Genomic DNA, 21,808 nt, shown 5'->3' with positions numbered 1-21,808 from the left:
GGTGCACCCCCCCCCCCCCCAAACACACGCCTATTCAGTGCGTGCTCCACAGACCCGCAGACAGACAGATATTTGTGTTTTTTCTGTTCTCTGCAACCGTTGATCTGATCAAATTGCCACTCTGCTCGTGCACTGCTTACCCCCAGATCATTGAGGGCATTCTGTCAGATGACTCCCGAGTTATGCCAGACAGACAGACAGACAGACAGACAGACAGACAGACAGACAGAAACAGGTTTTGTGAAAGAGACAATATTTTCATCATGAGAAAGCTTCAGAGTCAGAGACCACCCTAGGAGGGAAACGAGGTAAAAGTACAAAGAGTGAAACTTGTTCTTTATTTACAAGTGCTCATTTTCAGCAAAGCCCTGCACATTAACTCACACAGACAGACACACATTAAAATATGTTGATTGTTATAGCTATTGTTTGCTACTGCTATATTTGATCCATTCAACTACAATGACCCATATCAGCAAAAAAGAACTCTACATTTGTGAAAAATCACATTAGATATAAAACATTGTGAAACATGTTTAAATCATTAGTTTATTTTTTAACTTTTTACATTTCTACGTGTGTTTAATATTGGATAAAGCTACTGGTAAAATAATTGCAGGCATAATCAACATACACATACACATGTTGATTATTATCATATAACAATTTACAATTTAGGCATTTAGCAGACACTCTTATCCAGAGCAACTTACAATAAGCAAGGTAAGCACATAATCAAATGCAGTGAGACAATGTAGTGCCTCAGTAAACTAGGATCAGGTAAACCAAGAAACTAGCATTAATTATCTAATAATTAAAAATATATATATATAATTTTTGGAATAAATCTTATCCCCCATTGCCATTGCTCATTTGAAAGACAAAAAAAATATAATCAAAATCACTTGATTGATCTATCTCCATTAATACAAATCTATTGCTGTTTTTACATAATTCGCTTGCTGATTCTTGTTATACTTTTGATCCATTCACTTGCAATGACATAGGATATAGGAGAACTCAGGACAATTAGCAGAACTGCTACTTTTAACACTACAACTGTAAATGAGACATTTGTGAAAAATCACCTTTTTACAGTGCTAGCAGGAGCATGCAGGAGAAAAACATATTGAAAAACTTGCACTTTACATAGCTTTTAACTTTCAACTAGTTTTCGGTTAGTTGCGCTTAATGTTGGATAAAGCTACTAGTTCAAATATATTTGTTTTACTTGTAAAATAATGTATGTGTTTAACAACATACACTCTTGTTATAAGACACAACTGTGATCTTGGCTACCACTTTTGTGTCACTCATATCATAGAAAGATTTTAATAGTCTTATTCTTACAGTTTTTAAAGTCACACCATACATCACTGGATTAAGAATGGGAGGAAATATCAAATAGTACAAAGACAAGAACATCTTGATTCCATAAGGCCAATGGCTTATATTGAATCGATTTTGTATTATTTCAAAAAAGCACCCCACAGAGAAGTTTACTAATGCAAACAAGTGTGGAACGCAGGTTTGGAGAGCTTTTTGCTTGGATTCTTTGGATAATAATGCACATATCTTCAGGATGTGTATGTAAGAGTAAAACGTTATGATTAGCTGTGGAAATGTATATAAAGCTACAGATAGTAAACCTACATAGTTCAGCATAGTTGTATCTGTGCAGGCGGCTTTTACCAGTGAATAATTTACACAGTATATTTTATCTACCTGTATGGTTTTCTCACAAAATTGTTGTGTTAAAATGGAAAAGATAAGGAAGATAAGAAATGCAACAAAGGGATAAAGCCAAGTTAAAGTTATTAGTTTATACACTCTACTCAGTGACATGAGTGTATGATACTGCAGTGGATAACATATGGCCACATACCTATCATAACTCATTGCTGCTAAAATTGTAAATTCAACAATTGTATATGTATGTATGGTAAAAATCTGCGTTTGACACCAAGGTAGCGTCACCTCATATGAATTTGACAACACAATGCTCAGTACGGCTGGCGAAAGAGCAGTGCCTCCATAGAGCCCATTTGCAGCCAAGTTACAAATGAAAAAATACATCGGCTCATGCAAAGCTTTTTCAATATAGATCACTCGAATCAATAGCACATTTTCAGCAATAATGGCAATGTATAAAAATAAGAAAATGCAGAAATACATTGGCTTTTGATCTTCCATTCCATAGTATGCAGAAAGCAGGACTGAAGTTACTGCAGATGAATTTTCCATGCTGTGATAAAACAGGTGCTGTAAAGATCATATCAAGGGGCTGCCTTTATATGCCTACAATATAAAAAAAAAAGCATTTTGTATAAAAAGAATACCATTCAGGTAAAATATATATTTTGTTTTTGATGAAGGTGATGTCCCCTCCATCTCTTAAATGACATGAAATGCTTTTATATTCACACTTCACTCGTCATCTCTACTGAGATCCAGTCATGTGGTCACGTCACATGTTTTGAAGTGGATAAGGGTGAACCCTCACATAAACTTTCTTTTAGAGTAGCTCATTAATTCTACCTCTTTGTTTTTCTCCCAATTTAGTATGCCAATTAACCCTCCCCATACATTTCTCTGTTCTCACCTTAGTGAGGAGCCCCCACTGTAAAATGGTTGTTTGAATACTTTATTAACGATTAACAGTACAGGTACAATAGTAATCGAAGGTTATGCTAAAAGGATAACACAAAAAGCTGCAGTGGCTTGTTTACATTGTGGTCCATTATATTCAATACATAAGGAGGGGTGGGGTGGGATTCAGAGGATTCTACTATCAAGGTGTTCAAGGAGTTTAACAATGTTTACTTGTATTTTGAGGACAGGAATTCTTTTAGGTTAGTTTTGAGTTTGGGTAGGGAGTCGAGAACATTTATGTCTTTTGATAGGTCATTCCACATTTTGGTGGCAGCATAGTATAGGATGTCTGAGACGAATTTTGGGGGAACGAGTTCAGTTGATCTCGTTCTGGTGATACTGATACTGTTACAGGTGGACAGACAAGTGCCCCATTCTACTCCTCCGGTTCAATACCCCCAACTGACAGCTGCCACACCAGCCCATAGGAGTCACTAATGCAGCAACAAAGATCGGCCCTCCCTTCCCTGCTTTGCTCCCCCTAACAGGGCCAATTGTGTTCATATAGCCATAGGGGGGTGGCACTGCATCGTTTATGATATTCATTCATATTTGATACAGCCTGTTTCTGGCAAAAATGGAAATAATTCTGCCTTAAAAGTCTTAAGAACTACTACTTCCGGGTCTGAAATCACTGTCCCCACAGCAACCGCGTTCATGGGAAATGTAGTCTTTGGGTTGTTTGACTGGTTTCTAGTGTTTATATTGTGTTACTCTTTGGGTAAATGTGTACATTTACACCTTCAGTCGATGCTTCATATCCATATGAGTAAAAACGCCAGGGTGGTGTGTTTATTTTTGGAACATAGAATTCTTATATGAAGCGATCTAAGATTCCCCAATGAGGATATCAATACAAAAAGTAAAGCCATGAACCAGCGGAAAGCACTCTCTATTGGCAGTGACGTCAGGACTTCGGTGCTCTATTGGGTACCATTTTTAAAGTCTATGGTATGACCCGACTGGTGATCGAACCCCGCCCTCCCAGTCTCAGGGCGGATATTCTAACCACAAGGCCACTCAGCGCCCTTAGCCCTTACAAAAGCTAGTACATTTTTAATATATTTTTCAGAAGTTTCAGTGTCACCTTTGACCAAGCAGTGGTATCCTATTTGATGAGAAGGGAAGGGACAAATGTGACACTTTGGGCTGTATTATGCCTGAAGTAATCTCAGAATCTGTCAGCGCTACTGCCTTGTAATGTTGCTGTTAGTAGGAATAAACACCGGAGCACCCGGACGGAGCTGATAGTCCAGGGGCCAGCACTGATATTCAACACAAATTGGTACCATCTAAGGTTACCGTAAAGTTTTTGTATTTTTGTCTTCCTACATGTCTCTAGTTTATATTTTGGTATGATAACCCTTCCAATCTTGTAGCTTAATGGCAGTTATCACTACCTACCGGCTAATGTATCCGGTAGGAGACACAAAGTAGAATCTTTGTGTCTCCTACCCCGGGCATCAAATTATTGCGACAAAAAACAAATATATCCATGTATTCAAGGCTTCATGGGGTGTGCAATTGATAGAAAATAAATATTTTTTGGGGTGAACTCCTCCTTTAAGTTTTTCAGGGGGACTCTCTACCCATTCAGCTATGACCACCCCAGACCGAAGGAGGGTCAACTTTTACAAGCTTATGGAAAGCAGTCTTTTTGCAAACACCAAAAATGTATTATTTATCAGTTATCAATTGCACACCCCATGAAGCCTTGAATACATGGATATATTTTGTTTTTTGTCGCAATAATTTGATGCCGGGGGTAGGAGACACAAAGATTCTACTTTGTGTCTCCTACCGGATACATTAGCCGGTAGGTAGTGATAACTGCCATTAAGCTACAAGATTGGAAGGGTTATCATACCAAAATATAAACTAGAGACATGTAGGAAGACAAAAATACAAAAACTTTACGGTCACCTTAGGTGGTACCAAAATATGTCTTGGCCCCTGGACTATGACTGAAAAGGAGGTCGTGCCCCCGGAGGCAAAACCGAATAGGTTCCCAGACTGTGCCTGAAGTGAACAATGTAGGCTACTGTAGACTCAACTTGAAAAATGCCATTAAAAACGTCAAAAACGTACAGTATACAAACATTTATAACAAGGCAAAGCGTGTTGTCAGAAGCTGGCTTGGGTGTGCCCGAGCTAGCTTGCGACAGTCAAGCAGGTGCCCATGCCAAACGAGTGACAAGCCTGATTCCACCAACTCAGGGCCATTCGAGTTTCTTTGTGAAATACAGAGAATAAGTTACGATTGTTTCCTCTGCACCAGCATTGGATGTGAAAGTAGCTGACGAAATATGACGCCGTAGGTAGAATGCTCTTAAGACAGAAGAGACCAAACATTCCACATCCACAAATTCCAAGGATCCCCAAAACATACACTGTAACTACCCCCGACTTTCCCTTGTCCATCAGTCCTAACTCTGATTGTCCAGGGCTGAGCGTGTATGAACTTTTTGTTTGTTCAAATATTGGTCATTTGTAAATACCAATCAATTATTTTGTTCTATAAAAATCTCTTTATTTGTTTACTTTTCACTAAATGTATTATTCATTTGGACTTAAATCAATTGTTTGATAGCTTGCTGCCCTGGCATTTGGCCTTTGTGCCATTAATACATTAACAACACCAAAGTGCCATGTGGCCTTGCCCCTAAAGTGATGAAATTTCAGTCCTGCTGACAGCTAATTTAAACTTTTGTTTATTATTTTTGCATGGCATTGAAAATAACAGCTCATTACATTTGTTTAATTACATTTCGTTCAGCCATTTTCTATTCTCCAGGCTCAGCATGGTCTGAGACTCGTTATGGTGGAGCTCTTAATTGCTTCCAAAGGGATGGAAAACAAAGTTTATCAGTGACCATTAATAAACATGCCTATCCATTTACAATAGGTGCATGTAATGTCTCCTTAACTTATAACCCTAACCCTAACTGTATCCCTGTATACCCATTTATCGATTGAGATGGTCGATACAATAGGGGGAATAACAAGGAACGGTTACTTGCAACTGGTCAACCTCGTTCCCAGCCTTGTTTCTCATCTCAGAAGGAGAAAAGCCTGGAAAAGCACTATTGCCTAAAGTCACTATAGGATGGGACTTCCGTTGTATGTACTTCCCCCAGAAATAGCTGTTCACAGATGGACGGACGGACGGACGGACAGACACACACACACACAGACGGACGGCCAGGGGGCAAAACATAGTCTCGGCCACGCCTTCGGCCTGGCGGAGTCAACTAACCACTCTTCAAATAGATCTCCCTCCCTCCCTCCCTCCCTCCCTACCTACCTACCTAGCTACCTACCTACCTACCTACCTACCTACCTACCTACCTAATTGATTATTAGTTGACCTGGGCTGGTCAAGAACTGCTACTGAAAGTGTCTAAGAGGAATACTAGAAACCGCCCAAGGAAGTTATGGTGTTGCTGTGCAGATCTGTTTACATTCACACACAGCATGAAAACCATGCTGTGATTGGCAAAAACTTTCAGCAATATTCAAAAATAAAGAAAATAGCAGATCTACAAGCTCACAATGGTTGAGTGCAATGCGTTGTGAGATTGTAGATTTGACGACGTTGAATGACTAACTGTAAAATCAGACTAATCTATTAATAGTCAAATAGTCTTTAATCTATAGTCAAGTATGACAAAAACAAAAGTATAAATAAAAAACAAAATCTTGCTCTTTCATTATACCATTTTTGCATATTTTCAATTTTCCACTTTTTGGTGGATTATGCAAATATCTCTGCCCGCAGGAACACTGCTGATGCAAAACATGTTTATCACAATGATTAGAGGTCATTGGTCCACATTGAATTTCCATCTCTCTAGACAGCAATTAAACACCATAGTTAGGCACCAAGTGAGACCTCTTTGGACAATACCTTGAGAATTAAATGAGTGGATGAGAAAAGAGAACAGTAATGACTTCCCACTGGACTGAGGTGATAGTGTCCAAGGAGTCATGCCCTAAAGACAGCGTCTACAAAGTTTTTGTTTGTTGGACTTTTGAATGTTATGCCCACAGTGACACTTTGTTAATGCACATAATAGCAAGTAAGTGCCTCTCATACAGTAATACAGCAACCGTAAACAGTAAATACAGTAACATTTATCTATATAAATATTATCATTTAGTGTTTGAATAATCTCCACTTCTGTCTTTTTTTTTTTTTCATTTCATAAGATTTTTAACTATTAGAAATTCACTTTAACTTTAATCACACACACACACACACACACACACACACACACACACACACACACACACACACACACACACACACACACAGAGGAGCTGTGTTATTATCAATCTGCCTCCACAACATACCATGATTATACTGCCGTGCCCATGCCCTTACACTACAATTTTAAATGTATACCTAAAGTGTAGGTATATTGTTAAAATAGTTGTGTTTCTAGAGAATATGTACATGTGGTTACTCTTACCTAATGCCTAACACAATCATTTAACATTTAAATAATATAGGCCTACCTACAGTACCCTAAACCATTCTAACCTAATGCCTAAACAAACAACCATTTTAATTCCTAAACTAAACCATTTCCAAAAATACAAACACTCAACTAAATGTATATAGTCCACCACCACCACTACATATACCTAAACATAACCACTTGTAACCTAAGGCCTAATCTTAACCATCATTGATACAAATCTAAACAAAAACAACAATTTCTGGATAAATGTATTTCTCCTTCTGGGAATCAAACTGTCTGTGCTATGATCTTGTTATTTAAAAACATTGACACTGTTACACCACAAGTTGAACTTGTGGTGTTCCAGCCAAACTGTTTCTAAATGAACATATTGCTATTTCTGTACCTCATTTCATAGCATTTTGGTTCCACTTGGCTCTTGCTGTTGCCATACACATACAGCAATTCAGTTTCTCTATCAGTGGGAATACATCGAAGCAATCCCACAAATGTATTACAATTCAAATGTTATTATGCAGCAAAATAATCTTCATTAATAACCTTGTGTGTCTCATTTTACAAAATTGAATGCAGTTATAGTTGTTCCCACCAACGTCAAACATTCTTGCTTTGCAAAGTGCACAGTATGAATGATCATCACAAAGTGGTTCTACATGAGATTGCATAACCACAGGTCAACATAACAGCTTGGTTGTACTGTCCATTGAATCTACAAGTGTCATGTTGTTCAACATATTGTATACGGTTGATTTTCAACTACCGTGACAAATAATTGGGCGAAAGAAAATCACTGATTATATCACTAGGCAAATGCTCACTTTAAACATAAACCTGCTGGATGTTTGGTTACTTTTACAACTTTGCTTCCATAAAACACTTTCAGCCAAAATGGTTTTATCCTATTAATCCTAAGGATAAGCATGAGGTTTAAATCAGCTGAAAACAGGTTCTCCAGTTTCTTGGCCGTGGATTCCTCCTGTCTCATGATGACAATAATTGATCACGAGTTCTGCACACTGGGATGCAATTTTCCTAAATGGGATTAAGAACAGCATGTCCATAATTAATAACATAGTGACCGCTGCGCTGTTCCACATTAGTTCTACTCCTCCCCTGAGACCCAAATAAAAACAGAACGAGGGGTGATCATTTTGGGTTAGCAACACTGGAGTAAGAACATCTGAAAAATGTCTTGTCAACGTTTGTTGGTGATGGTGATCTTGGTTGTCTTATCACTTCATAGTAAGTGTTGGTTTAATTTCTCTGCATGTTCTTCTGCTGGTATGGTCAATTGCTATGCTCTTGTCGATGGTAAATTAACTTGTATTGTTGTATAGCTGTGGGGGAATATCACACATATTTTATTTTTGTTGTTTTTAGTTGTTGAAAACGAGGCTGCAGCCTTTCCTTGGTCTTGCCCCACCCTGAGTGGCGTGTGTAGAAAGATGTGCCTGCCATCAGAAATGTTCTTTGGACCTCTGGGCTGTGGAAAGGGATTCCAGTAAGTTCTGTTATTCAAATCATGTGTGGTTTCATATAGTTTTGTTTGTTTGTTTGTTTGTTTGTTTCTTTCTTTTTCTCTCTTTCTTTCTTTCTTTCTTTTCCCCCCAAAATGTCATGTACTGTAAGATATACTGTATGGATCTATTTCTCTACAGTGATGCCATTACGTCTCTGTTCAACTTTCTTCAGGTGCTGTGTACCTCACTTTTTAGGCCTAAACACCATGGAGCAGCAATAAACATGTTTCAGGAATGGATTCCTGGAAAGTTATTGTTGTGGACTGCGTTGTACCAGGGATAATAATGGTCTTGGCAACTGACCGAACAGACGGCACTCACTTGGAGAGTCCGTGTGGCTGATACTACTTGGACTCCACTTCCCTCACCCACATAAAAGTCAACCAAGAATGTCATTTGTATACATGCTCTTATTACTGCTATTTAAAAATGTTGACTCAAATAAAAGAAGGAGTATGCTTTATCAAATGTCTCTGTTATTAAAATATTAGATTATCCAAATGATTGACAAATGCAGTGGTGTAAAGTAGCTAAGTACATTTACTCGAGTACTGTACTTAAGTACAATTTTGAGGTATTTTTTTTACTTTACTGGAGTATTTCCAATTTTCAGTACTTTTACTTCTACTCCACTACATCTCAGAGGCAAATATTGTACTTTTACTCCACTACAATTATTTGAAAACTTTAGTTACTACTTACTTTGTAGATTTTGATTATTATTACAAAACATACATGAACCACTTCAGCCCTATATACATTTCGGCCATTTGAAAATAGCCGATCAATGCATCGCGATGTGACACATTGTGAGCTTATAGATCTGCTATTTTCAAAATAATTTTGTACAATTTATACATTTGAAAACATGTGAAATGGGACATTCTGCATAATGAGTACTTTCTACTTTTGGTACTTTAAGTATATTTTGATATAAATACTTTTGTACTTTTACTCAAGTCAATTTAGAATTCCGGACCTTTACTTGTAACAGAGTATTTCTACATTGCAGTATTGATACTTTTACTTAAGTAAGAAATGTGAGAACTTTTTCCACCACTGGACAAATGTCTGCTGAAATAGAATGCTGCATAACTTAGTACATTTTGTACCACAAAATATAACTACAAATGACAAGTTACAGTTACAGTTGTATGACAATGCACAGAATCATGCTAGTAAAGATTGCATGTGTTTAATGTGCATATGATGCTATACTCTCATGCATCTCACAAAGCTATCATCTAGGCCGAGACGGCTAGCTTAGAGGTCCGGAACTGACAGCATCAGCATGTCGCGGGTTTGAGTCCCGATCCCATCGACCTTTGCTGCATGTCACTCCCCATCTCTCTCTCCCCATTACTCTCAATACTCTGCAGATTTGATATAGCCCCTTGGTTGAAATTAATTCATTATTCATAGAAGTATGTGCATATGTTCTTTGTAAGGTATTTTCATTTGGATACTGTGGCCAGTGGGAAGCAGTTATTAAGTTATTGGTTGCAGATGTTTTTTATTACTCCAATAACAGAGAGAAATGATGCCCTACAAATCTGTTGTGAAGGACATGCAAATTTGAAAATGGAAATTAAGTGAGCAGATTAGACTACAGTAGTTGATACAATATAAACCCATTACTCTACTCTGTCTACAGTATAGAATGTTATTAATGTAGGTATGCGCCAAGGAATGCACACACACACACACACACACACACACACACACACACACACACACACACACACACACACACACACACACACACACACACACACACACACACACACACACTCATACTGTAAAATATACGTTTATCAAACTATCAAGGCCTTTATAGCCATTTCTCTCTTCATAGAACAAGAAATGATGATAGGTTCTATCTGGGCAATGCAACTTAACCTGTACCAAAAGTCTTTCACCAAAATCAAGGGTTAGATTAGAATAAATGAAATGTATAACCTGGTGTTCAGATTTGCAGAGTTTGAATGGCAAGCAACGCATATATGTATGTGGTCACACATAACCCATACATCTCCATATACCAGACGTTTTCCATCCCTATGAATGAGAGAAAATGTGGGTTCACTTTAGCCCTGGTCCACGTTCACTTACAGTGTACTTGGCAAAAAGTAAATGTAAATGGCATCCGCATCAGTGCTGCCTGCATGTATTCAACAGTGAACATAAACTGTGAAGAGTTCTTCCCTTAAAGTTTTGTTTGATAACAGTTACCCCTGCTGGTCGGCTAGTGTCATTCATCCCCAGATGGAGTAACCTAAGAGCAGAAATATAACACAGATTAGAAGAGTTTTGATTGATTGATGTACTTTATTTAGTAAGACATGAGAACATCAGTACATGGAAGTACAAATTCACAATACAAGGTCTACTAAACTGGGAGACTCATTAAGCACTGAGCTTGTTTAAGATGAGATCCCCATGCACACAAATCATGATGACATATAAGAGACAGACAGATATACACACTATACAGAATGTCATACAATCAGCTTACAGGTTACTGGTATGAAGAGTGAGGGGGGAAATGTTCAAGAGAAGAAAAATAAATAGGGGGGGTAGGGGGTAGGAGTCATGATAGAATGTAAATTAAAAGCAATAAAATGCACCTGGGTTGCAAACCCTGCCTTCACGCAGCAGCAGCACCACCTCCTACATTTCTCCATTCCTGAGCTATGATTGATTTAGCCATGGTTCACATGACACTCCTCTGTACTCCTACTTTATGACAAATGAATTACATTTTTCAGTGGGGAGTTAATTTTTTCTTGGACTCAATTGAACCAGCAGGGGGCGCTAGTTGTCACTTCCCGTGTTTATGGTTTCCATCTGGATTTCCATCCATATTTCCGGAAGTAGGCAGTGTTGCCATGTCAGCTTATTATAAGCGATTTACAATCTGTATGAGAATGACGTGATTTTACTTTATTATTATTTTTATTTAAGGTATTGGTAATGTATTGTATGGTTATGTACAGTCATGTGATGTATGTATGTATTGCTGTTGTTGAAAAATCTATAAAAACAATTTAATAATAATTATTATACGCGATTTTGGGCTTGTTTTTCTGTGAAGTTGCTTGTAAATATTGGTAGGGTTTAAACCAGTGGTTCTCAAACATTTTCATGGCAAGGGCCCCCAGATTAATATGTGTTTGTCCGTGGACCCCCCTGGTCCAGAGCGTTTAGTGAGTTCTCTCTAATGCTGTGGACCAGAGAATGTTTTGTGCCACAGTTTTTGATTGATTGATTGATGTACTTTATTTAGTAAGACATATGAGAACAGTACATGACAGTACATAACAGTACATGGAAGTACAAATTCGCAATACAAGGTCTACTAAACTGGATAGCTCATTAAGCACTTATCTTGTTTAAGATGAGATCCCCATGCACACAAGTCATGATGACATGTAAGAGACAGACAGATATACACACTACTATACAGAATGTCATACAATCAGTTTACAGGTTACTGGTATGAAAAAAATGTACAAAAGAAGAAAGAGAAAGGGGGGGGGGGGTAGGGGGTAGGTTAGGTTAGGACATGGGGTAGGTTAGGACTTGGACATGGGCCATTTTTGAATTGCAGCCTCCTGAAGGTGTATCTTTAGGGCATTTTTGAAAGTGAGTAGGGTTTTACACTCCTTTACTCCTTTTGGTAGGGCATTCCACATTTTTGATGAATAGCATGAGAACGAGTTCATTCCCTTTGTTGTGCCAAATCTGGGTTGAACATGATTTGTGGAGCTGCTCTGGTGTTATGATCATGGATCAGTGCCAGAGACCCCCGTATCCACTTTTGTGTGGTTATAAATGTTTCAAAAACATTCAAAAATTCCCAAATGTCTACAAGAGCTTGTGTCGGCTATTTTCAAATCACCGTGTCGCTTCTTTTGGTCATGTTTTCATAGATCCATTTCATAGGTTGCTTGTTTCTTTCGCAAAATCTGGCAACAATGAAAGGAGGAAGGAAACAAACACAACAACAAAGTTAGCAGCAAGCTAAAGCTAATGTGTTAAGAAAACGTAGCTCTCTCTCTCTCTCTGACCTAGCTAGCATTTCTTTGTAAACAAAAGGACATACTTGGACAACATTCTACTATTGAACAATTGTGTGTGGTAAGTAGGCGAGCTGTAGAGACAAGGATGACAGTTTTCCACCGACCAACATTTTGACGATTTAGCCAGTTAAGAAATGTAGCTAGCTAGTCCAATTTAACGCTAGCTAACAGTGTTAATCCGGTTCGTCACCTGCAGGGTGGATTCGCATTTCGCAACAAAAAGAAGATTTTGTATCAGAGAATATATCGGCCCTTTCTTCGATAACGATATGTAAGAAATCTAATAACGTGGACAACTTACAATATCCGCGATATCTCCCGAGGGCATTCAGGTGTGTAGCAGCTACATGTGTTTTTGTTTACTGTTTTGTTTTCGAGACGGTGCTGGAGTGTCGTCAATACAAAATATTGTGTTTTTAAAACGGGGTTTAAAACGAAATGTTGTTGTTGAAATATTTACTGGTGACAGATGAAAGTTAAACGGGTGTAGGCCATCATTTCATGTTCAATATGTGCACACAACCTCAATAATCTGGTTTTCCTCAACATGGCTTGTTCTCGCCCCAAGCATCAAAGAGTATAGGCAATTTTGCTAGATTTTGCGAGAGAAATAAGCATCCAGGTCTATGAAAACAAGTCCAAAAGAAGCGACTATTGGCCTCATGAGCACTTTAACCCTAAGTACATCATTGGCTATTTTCAAAGAAAAAAAGTGAACGTTTTGGAATATTTTCAAATCCACACGCATCTTGTATGGATCTATCTGGCCCTAAATATTTTCAGAAGGGGGGTGGGGGTCTGCGGACAAATAAACATACTAATTTGGGGGTCCTTGACATGAAAATGTTTGAGAACCACTGATTTAAACAACATTTAGTTAACAAGTCCAAATAACACTTTAGAAACAAGCCCAATAAAACGCAGCCTGCAACTACCAATATTTACAAGCGACTTCACAGCAAAACAAGCCCAAAGTCGCTTATAATAAGCAGACACATTGGCAACACACTCAGTGTGTAAACTTCATTGTTTACAAGATGTGGTAACTTTGTTTAGTCAAATTGGTAACTTCTTAACCACTCCCATGAATCCTAAACATGAGCACGCCTGAGCATGCATTGTTTGTTGAAGTTGTGCAATATTAAGTATTACTGTTTTAAGGTTGAAAATGCAAAAGCCTATGTTTATTCTTTAAATAGTTGGGACATTTTTGCATCCTAAACGGTCACTGGAATATGGAGTGTGTTTCATACAACTGCCACTAATAAATAAGTAATTGTGTCAAAGGTAAACAATACTAGAGTCTTTGGTAAAGTATGTCCTTTTGTCTAGAGTCTTTGGAGTAAAGGAGTGTAAAACCCTACTCACTTTCAAAACTGCCCCAAAGAATCACCTTCAGGAGGCTGTAATTCCAAATTGGCCCCTGTCAAAGTCTTAACCCCCCCCCCCCTCCCCTCCTCCTAAAACGGTCTATTGTACATATTTCTTGTTTTTCATACCAGCAACCTGTAAGCTGATTGTATGACGTACTGCGTAGTAGTGTATATTTGTATGTCTTCTTAAATGTCATCATATTTTGAGTGCACAGGAATCTCATTTTAAATAAGCCAAGTGCTTTTATGAGTGATCCAGTTTAGAGGACCTTGTATTGTGAATTGTACTTCCATGTACTTTTACCATGTCTTTCTAAATAAAGTATTCAATCAATCAATCAATAGATCTTGGCAAAGTCATCTGCGTCTTTATGTCTTCTGAAACCCTGACAGCCACTGTCAAGAAATTGTTAATGAATTAAAACTCATAGTACTGTCTCTTATTAATCATCCCTTTGCTCAGAGATACCTCTCTTATGTAATTGCATCCTTCTTCACAGTGAAGTGCAACCACCAGTGAGCAAGGATGGTGTGGTGCATGGGAGCTCGATTGAGTGTCCTAACACTGGCCTTGTGCTGCACACTGGCACCCTCACCCACACATGCCTATATCTATGCGGTGAGTAATCTCATATATATACGCTGCATTACCTTTATTTCCAATTAGAATTAAACACATTTGTTTTCTGGCATAATTACATAATTTGTACTTTTTTATTTTCTTTCTTTTAGCATTATAGCAATATGACCTCTATGTTGTTTGAGGACCTTCCTGCTTTGTTTGGATCTGCACTCCCCAAAGAGGGACTTATGGTAGGAGTGGAGAAATGGAGTAACTAAGAAATAAACACACAGAAAGCATTTGGCATATGATCTGTCATATAAATATAATTGTTTTCATTGTCATTGTGTCCTAAAGGGTTTGTTGGTGGAATCCCGTCCACTTAATGGCTGCACAGCAATAGAACCTCCACCTCCACTGCCACCAACTAGTGCTGCCAATGTTACTAAATTCATAGCTCTCATAAGACGCTACGATTGCAATTTTGACATAAAGGTCAGTCATAAGTGTGGTGAAATTCTGCTTAAATACTTTGCATATTATACAACTTACACTGGAATAACACTATGGCTTATTTTTCAGGTACTTAATGCACAGCAGGCTGGATTCAGTGCTGCAATTGTTCACAACATGTATTCAGACACTCTGCTTAGTATGAACTTCAGCAACGGTTAGGCTTCTTTCTAAAAGTTTTGACAAACTTTTTCCTGGAATAAGATAACTCCTACCATCTAAGTTCTGTCTAATGGTTTTATAACCACTCTTTATTTTCCTGGATTTGTTTGCAGACACCATTGCAGAGACGATTTTCATTCCCTCAGTATTTACCAGCTTCTATGCCTCCCAAATTCTCAGGAACTTCATCATTCCGGAACCAGGGTAAGTGAAAGTCCTGCTGTAAAACGTAAAATCACACAATCTGATTAGTTGATAGGTGTTCGTATAATGACCATATACCATGGCTATGGAGTCTAATATCTTAGTACAGTTCTGTACTTTGCGACTAACGTAAAAATGTTATCATGTGGATGTCGGGATTCACATGGGAACTGATGACATCAGTCATCTATGATGTCAGTCGTCATATCGATATCATATGACTCCAAATTTGGTCACGGTTTCAGCTCGGTCAGAGCCCCTTTGACTTCCATTATAAAAGTAAAGCTTCATAAATATACAAAATGTATGAGGAAAAATAATAATTGTGAAGGTACTTCTGTGGCCTACTGGCCACAGCTGGTCAAACGGTTTGTTTGAGGGATTAACTCCGGACAGACAGACCCTCTTCTAGATGGCCAGACTCCTGCAGAGCTACGCAGTAAAAATATCAGGCTACTTACTGTAGGTCAAGGCGAATCAAGGGAGTGTGAAAGTGAACACTGTCAAGCAAATGAAAAGGGCCAGCAAATGCTTGGATGACTGGCTTCAGGAAAAGGGTGTTTTAAATCTTCAAACTGCATCAAAGATGTGATTTAGTGACATTTTGCAGGATTTCTATAACAGCAAAGGATAACAGTACAATGAGACTAACAAACTTTTAGCAACCGCTTTGTACAAGCAGTTGGGAACTACTTTTGATTATGACGTGTGTTTTTTCATGTTTCCAATTTTGATCATGGTTTTATATTTAAGTTATAGCACACTCCAGGCCATGGTATCATATCACAGTTAGAACACCCCCCTTAGCTGTAATGACACAATACTGTATCCTGGCTTGCAGTGATTTATTATTTAATTACATTCTAGTAAAACATTGTTATTATGATTGACATTGGAAGGCTTAATTTATATTTATCCCTTCAAAATGTGTTCAAATCAAAACGTAAGCAAATAATGCATTTTTCGTTTTTTTTTAAATACTAAGTAGTTTTGAAGTGATGTCCCTGTCCAAACCTGATGGTTGTCTATTTGGTGTGCAGGGCCTATGTGATTCTCAAGCCAGAGTTTGCTTTTCCACTCTCATACTATCTCATTCCGTTCACTGGAGTGGTTGGCATGATCATTCTTGTGATGGTTGTCATCTTGGTAAGTTTTTTTTTTCCACTGTGGGACTGAGCAATTAACAAAAATAATGATATAGATAGATATATTTTTAAATGTCTTAACACATTGACTGCCAGAGTTTCTGTAGAACAGCCTGTAGCCTCTGCCATTTTTTAACATTGAATTGAATGGAGCAGCAAATCTTTGGAAATTGTTATCTCCTAATTCGTTGTGAATAACGAAAACATTTAAAAACGTAAAAGATATATATATATATTTTTAAAGACGTCTTGTCAGGCAAGTGGTGTATTTTAAAAGACGTTTTAAAACGTCTTTGGCAGGCAATGTGTTTTAATATATCAACAAATTAACCCCCAAAAATGTTTTTTTTATTTTGATTTTCTTTCATCGATTATTCTGATTAACCAGTGTATTGTACAGTAATTTGTTGTACAATTGTGGCGTGCAAAAATAGTTAAGAGACTATCTACAAGCTCACAACGTGTCGCAGCTTGTAGATCTGCTATTTTACCTTTTTTTTTAAATTACCGTTCATTAATTGTAATTGAGGCAAAAGTTTGAAATAATTGTGATATTGATTTGAAGTTGTATCACCCACTACAAAAAGTATTTTTGTTAGGGCATGGCTGTATGGCTTTGTTTTTGGGACACTTTAGTATTAAAAATAAGATTTGTTTGATTCAGTGGACAAACTTCTGTTCCCAAAACTAAATGTGACACCTTTTATCATCACTGAAAAAATGTGTTAGCCACTGTCATTTTGGCATTGTCATCATGGCATCAATAACATGTCTTCTGTCTGCACATGCTTCAGGTTATACGTTGTGTACAGTACAGAAAAAGAATGAGGAAAAACCGGCTGTCGAAGGAACAACTGAAGCGGATACCAATCCATAAGTTTAATAAAGGTGACAAGAAATTGCTGTATATTTAATTACTCCCTGGCTGTACCCTGATCAGGCATCTCAAAACAATGTAACTTCACTATGCTAAAAACAACTTTTTTTGCAAGACAATTATTACATTGAGTAATGCATTCCAGATAGTTGCTCTTTGACTCATCAACGAGTTTGTCCACAAGGGTTATCTTACTATCTCATGTTAAAGAATTCTCTTTTAGGTCATCCACTGTATGTGATAAACAATGCATTCTCTTAGGAATGAAGGGAGACAGGAATTCTAAGTCTTGTAATATGCGTTCTCTCAGGAATGCAGGGAGACAGTAATTCTTGTAATCAGATTTTCTTCTTTGCTGATGAATGAGTGAATGCAAATGGACTTTGTGTGAAATATTGGTATAATGAACAGTTAATAGTTATTCAAATACAGACATACATTTGGCTGCAAAAGCATTCTTTGCATCGATGAAGTTTACTAAAATATTAATTTGCCAGTTCCATGAAATAATAATGATGTGATTTGTGAAATGCGGTAATACTTCATTTCTAATTTGTTGTCTGGTAGGTGATGATTATGATGTCTGTGCCATCTGTCTGGATGAGTATGAAGAGGGAGATAAGCTGCGGGTTTTGCCTTGTTCACATGGTAATTTTGAAATTCCATCTGTATGCATGTTGTGTATAAGTGTACTGTATGTGTCTGTTCTCAGCTATGGGAGTTTAAGTACTTCTAGTAGAAAAACACTAAAACAAATAGTGCAAGATTTGATAACATGATTATTTGTAATTCAGTATATTAATATATCGATAGTACGCTGTGATATGGTCTTAGCCTGATTATCAGCCTGAAGCTGCGTGGCGCTTCAGTCTGACATTGGCTCCAGCGTAGGCGATTACAAGGGGGAGGGGATTAGAGTTTCCCTAAACCAATCCTAAGGGATCCCCACGCCCACCTCCGACTCTCATTGGACAATACATTTTGTACCGTAGAAGTCCTAGGTTCCCATTTACAACTCCAGACCAAGAGACAGTCCACTCAGAGAGTGGGCGGGGTCTATGGTATGGAACCAGGCTAATATGGTCTGGGATTTTGGTTATCTTAATATGGGGGGCTATATTACATTTATTTGTGTCTGCAGCTAGGTTTATCCCACATTTCCCACAATTGTTATTTCTCTTTACAGCCTATCACTGCAAATGCGTAGATCCGTGGCTCACACTAACAAAGAAGACGTGTCCAGTGTGCAAACAGCGTGTCACACGGCACAACCCAGAAAGCTCGGAATCCGACTCTGAGGAGGACGTTGGACGAAGTGGGGAGGAGGACGGAGTCGAAGGCGAAGCAGACTCGGAGCGTACCCCACTCCTTCGCCCCTCCAACCCGGCATCACCTACTGGTAGCCCAGGGGCCTACTCAGCCACCACCTCCACAACAGTAACCACTGCCCAGTGCCTAGCTTCCCCTGCTCACTGCGACTCCTCCATCCTGGGCTACGAAGGCTACTACTCCCCCCATGAGGACACAGACTCGGAAACGGACGAGGTGGACGTAGAGGACAGCCCCCCCACCAATGATGACACTGCTCAGCTCATTGGTAGGGGTGAAGTGGGCGTCTGAGGGCTGTGATTAGATCACTTGGTCCTACTTGATAAGGGGTTTTCAGGCCGCATGGCATGGTGTTATCACACTACAGTTTAGAGGAGTCTATAGATTCGCGGTAAAGAAAACACTTGCCACTTTGGCTGGTAGTAACACAATTTCTTACCCCAATGTCCCAGGAGGCCTGCATCTTTGTACTAAAACACAATCATTAAATTTAGCCAAGTCAAAGTGTTTGACTTATCTGCAGGCACACACACTGGCACCAACAGTATGCCTCACTTCCCTTAATGTACTTATTCCAAATTCACTCCACCTGACCTAACCACTAGTGTTGAACAAAATTTATGGGCCACCATATGGTCTCAGTAATAATGCTGTAAAAGTGCTGTTCAAATAATGGATAGTAGGATTTGATGAAGCCTGGTGTTAAAGAGCAAATAAGTCGTGTAGCTAAACGGATTGTATTTTGTGGTGGTGAAGCTGTCGGGAAGAAATCAGTCAAGATTCTAAGGGAAACCTTGTCTCTCTATGTGTGGTACTCTAAAGAGCTGATTCATTGTTCAATACTTGGAAGTCATTTTTTGTAATTCGCTGAATCAGCAGTTGGTAATGACAACATGCCAATGGAGAGGGAATGTTTGTCATCATAATTTTTTAATTACTTCAACTTTTTATCAACTTGTTTTAAGGCTACATTTCAGTTTTTATGAAATGTCTACGTTCTCTAATATGTGATCCCACAGTAAATGACACTCTGATAGAATATGACAAATATGTTGTATATTTCTGCTGCTTCTTTTACCTTGTAATGTGGTAAGTCTAACATTTTATCTTAAGCTTTATCCAGTTTGTCAAGTTGAGCAAACTCAGGAATAATAGCACATATTAAAGGTCAGTTGGTGTGTAAGTTAATCATGTAATGACAAATAGTGGGTTTTTAATCTCATAATGGTTATTTGTTTGTTCTTTAGCAATATAATGTGGATACTATTATGTCTTTCCATGTTTATACAGATTAACAGCTTTTTAAAACACGAGGACGTGTTTTAAAAAACAGTTTTTGCCTTACATTGAGATGGCTCTTCTTTTAACTGTAGTGTGCACTCTTCACATCAAACAGCAGGTGCCATTCAAGCTCCTGATAGCAATTTGATCTTTGATTTTAAGGTCACTATTTCACTTTAACTCATCTTCATGGATCAATTTGTTTTTGTCTTGTTTTTTTCTTTTAATGAATTTGCATGACACACCATATATGTATGTACTGTATATGTGCATATATTTGTATATACACACATACAATGTAGTGTGTATGTTTGGAATAGGAAGGGACATAACATTCTTCAAATTTCTCTTTTGAATAGCTTAGGAACATGAGATAATATACCTACTGTATATCTCAAAATGAACTCCACATTTGCACAGGTGGAAAGAAAGCGTGAACCTATTTGCTTAGTCCTAAATTGTTTCTGACAAATACTGATGCCAAAAATCAGTGAAGTTATGATGTTTGGCTTTGGTGTGAACCTGAGAGTTTGGGGAAGCTGACAGGCATGCAACCATTGCCTTAGTAATGAGTCAGTTCTGATAACCTATATGCTGTCCATTATTACTAACTGGCAAGTACTGAAAACCCAGGCAATAACCCCAAATAGATATGCTGGCTATGTTGCCTGTTATCGGTAAAGTATATGGCTTTTGTTTTTTTCTTTGTTCCTGCAATGTAACTTTACTGTTCATGTTGTGGAGTGTTCCCAAAGCAAATAACGTTCACATATATATTGACTATATATTTACATGTGAACTTTACTTTGTTTAGGTTTAAGCACTTGTTCAACAAAGGGCTTTAAGGAGGGGAACCAATGCCAGCGTATAACATTCCAGCTTTATTTCTTCGCTAATTATTGATACAATTTCCATGTATTGTAGAGTTGATCGAGACCTACGTTATACCACCCTAGTTCCACTCACTAGATGCTGCCTATCTGCAGTATGTCACACATGTCTTCTATACTGTACACCTTCATTGTTCCTAAAAGTCAACTGTTACCTTTTTGATGAATCATAAATGAACTGATCCCAAATTTACCCAATGTTTGTCTTTTCTTTTTTAAATTGGAATCTGCCTAAATTCAAACAAATTGTTAATAAATATGTGTGTATATATACATAATTATTAAATATATGAAGTGGTATTCAGGAGCCACATAGAAACACTAAATAAAATGAGCGTATTGAAAAACGTTTTATAAATGTGAGATTTGTTTGTGTGAAATTAAATGTCGGATTAAAATGAAATTGTGCTGTACAGTGCATTTGTGTGAAACAGAACCCAGACTAACACTTCATTATAATGTTATGCAGTGTATGTTACCCATAGAAAGTATTGTATGTATATTACAATACATTATAGATATGCTGTAAACAAACACAGCCAAGATACACAAACACCCTCATCTGTAGAATACTAATCTCTCAAGAACAGATTCAGCAGAGGGTGCTGTTTTTCCTTTTCATTTGGCGATGGGTTCCCAGATTGGTAGAATACAAGCAAAAAACTAAAATGAACAAAACCATTATACAAGAAGTTTAAAAAAAAGTAATTGTATTTACAAATTCTCATACCAAT

General features: G+C 37.9%; 1 protein-coding gene across 2 annotated transcripts; it reads left to right on the top strand.

Moving 5' to 3' along the window:
• Nucleotides 1–12,654: 12,654 nt before the first annotated feature.
• rnf167 (ring finger protein 167) lies at nucleotides 12,655–21,477 on the top strand. 2 transcript variants are annotated; one of them, XM_084075152.1, is made up of 11 exons: nucleotides 12,655–12,796; nucleotides 12,935–13,070; nucleotides 14,612–14,730; nucleotides 14,844–14,924; nucleotides 15,031–15,168; nucleotides 15,256–15,343; nucleotides 15,462–15,552; nucleotides 16,593–16,698; nucleotides 17,492–17,585; nucleotides 18,142–18,222; nucleotides 18,761–21,477. In XM_084075152.1, the coding sequence occupies exons 3-11, from the start codon at nucleotides 14,638–14,640 to the stop codon at nucleotides 19,192–19,194; spliced, it is 1,206 nt and encodes a 401-aa protein (XP_083931278.1). In that variant the 5' UTR covers nucleotides 12,655–12,796; nucleotides 12,935–13,070; nucleotides 14,612–14,637; the 3' UTR covers nucleotides 19,195–21,477. The 2 variants fall into 2 exon arrangements, with proteins under 2 accessions (XP_083931278.1, XP_083931279.1); XM_084075153.1 differs by lacking the exon at nucleotides 12,935–13,070.
• Nucleotides 21,478–21,808: the final 331 nt, after the last annotated feature.

This window comes from Gymnoscopelus microlampas (assembly GCF_963454915.1).
Source record: "Gymnoscopelus microlampas genome assembly, chromosome: 12".
Taxonomy (NCBI): domain Eukaryota; kingdom Metazoa; phylum Chordata; class Actinopteri; order Myctophiformes; family Myctophidae; genus Gymnoscopelus; species Gymnoscopelus microlampas.
Note: the sequence above shows the minus strand (reverse complement) of the source record. Positions and strands in the feature narration are given on the sequence as shown.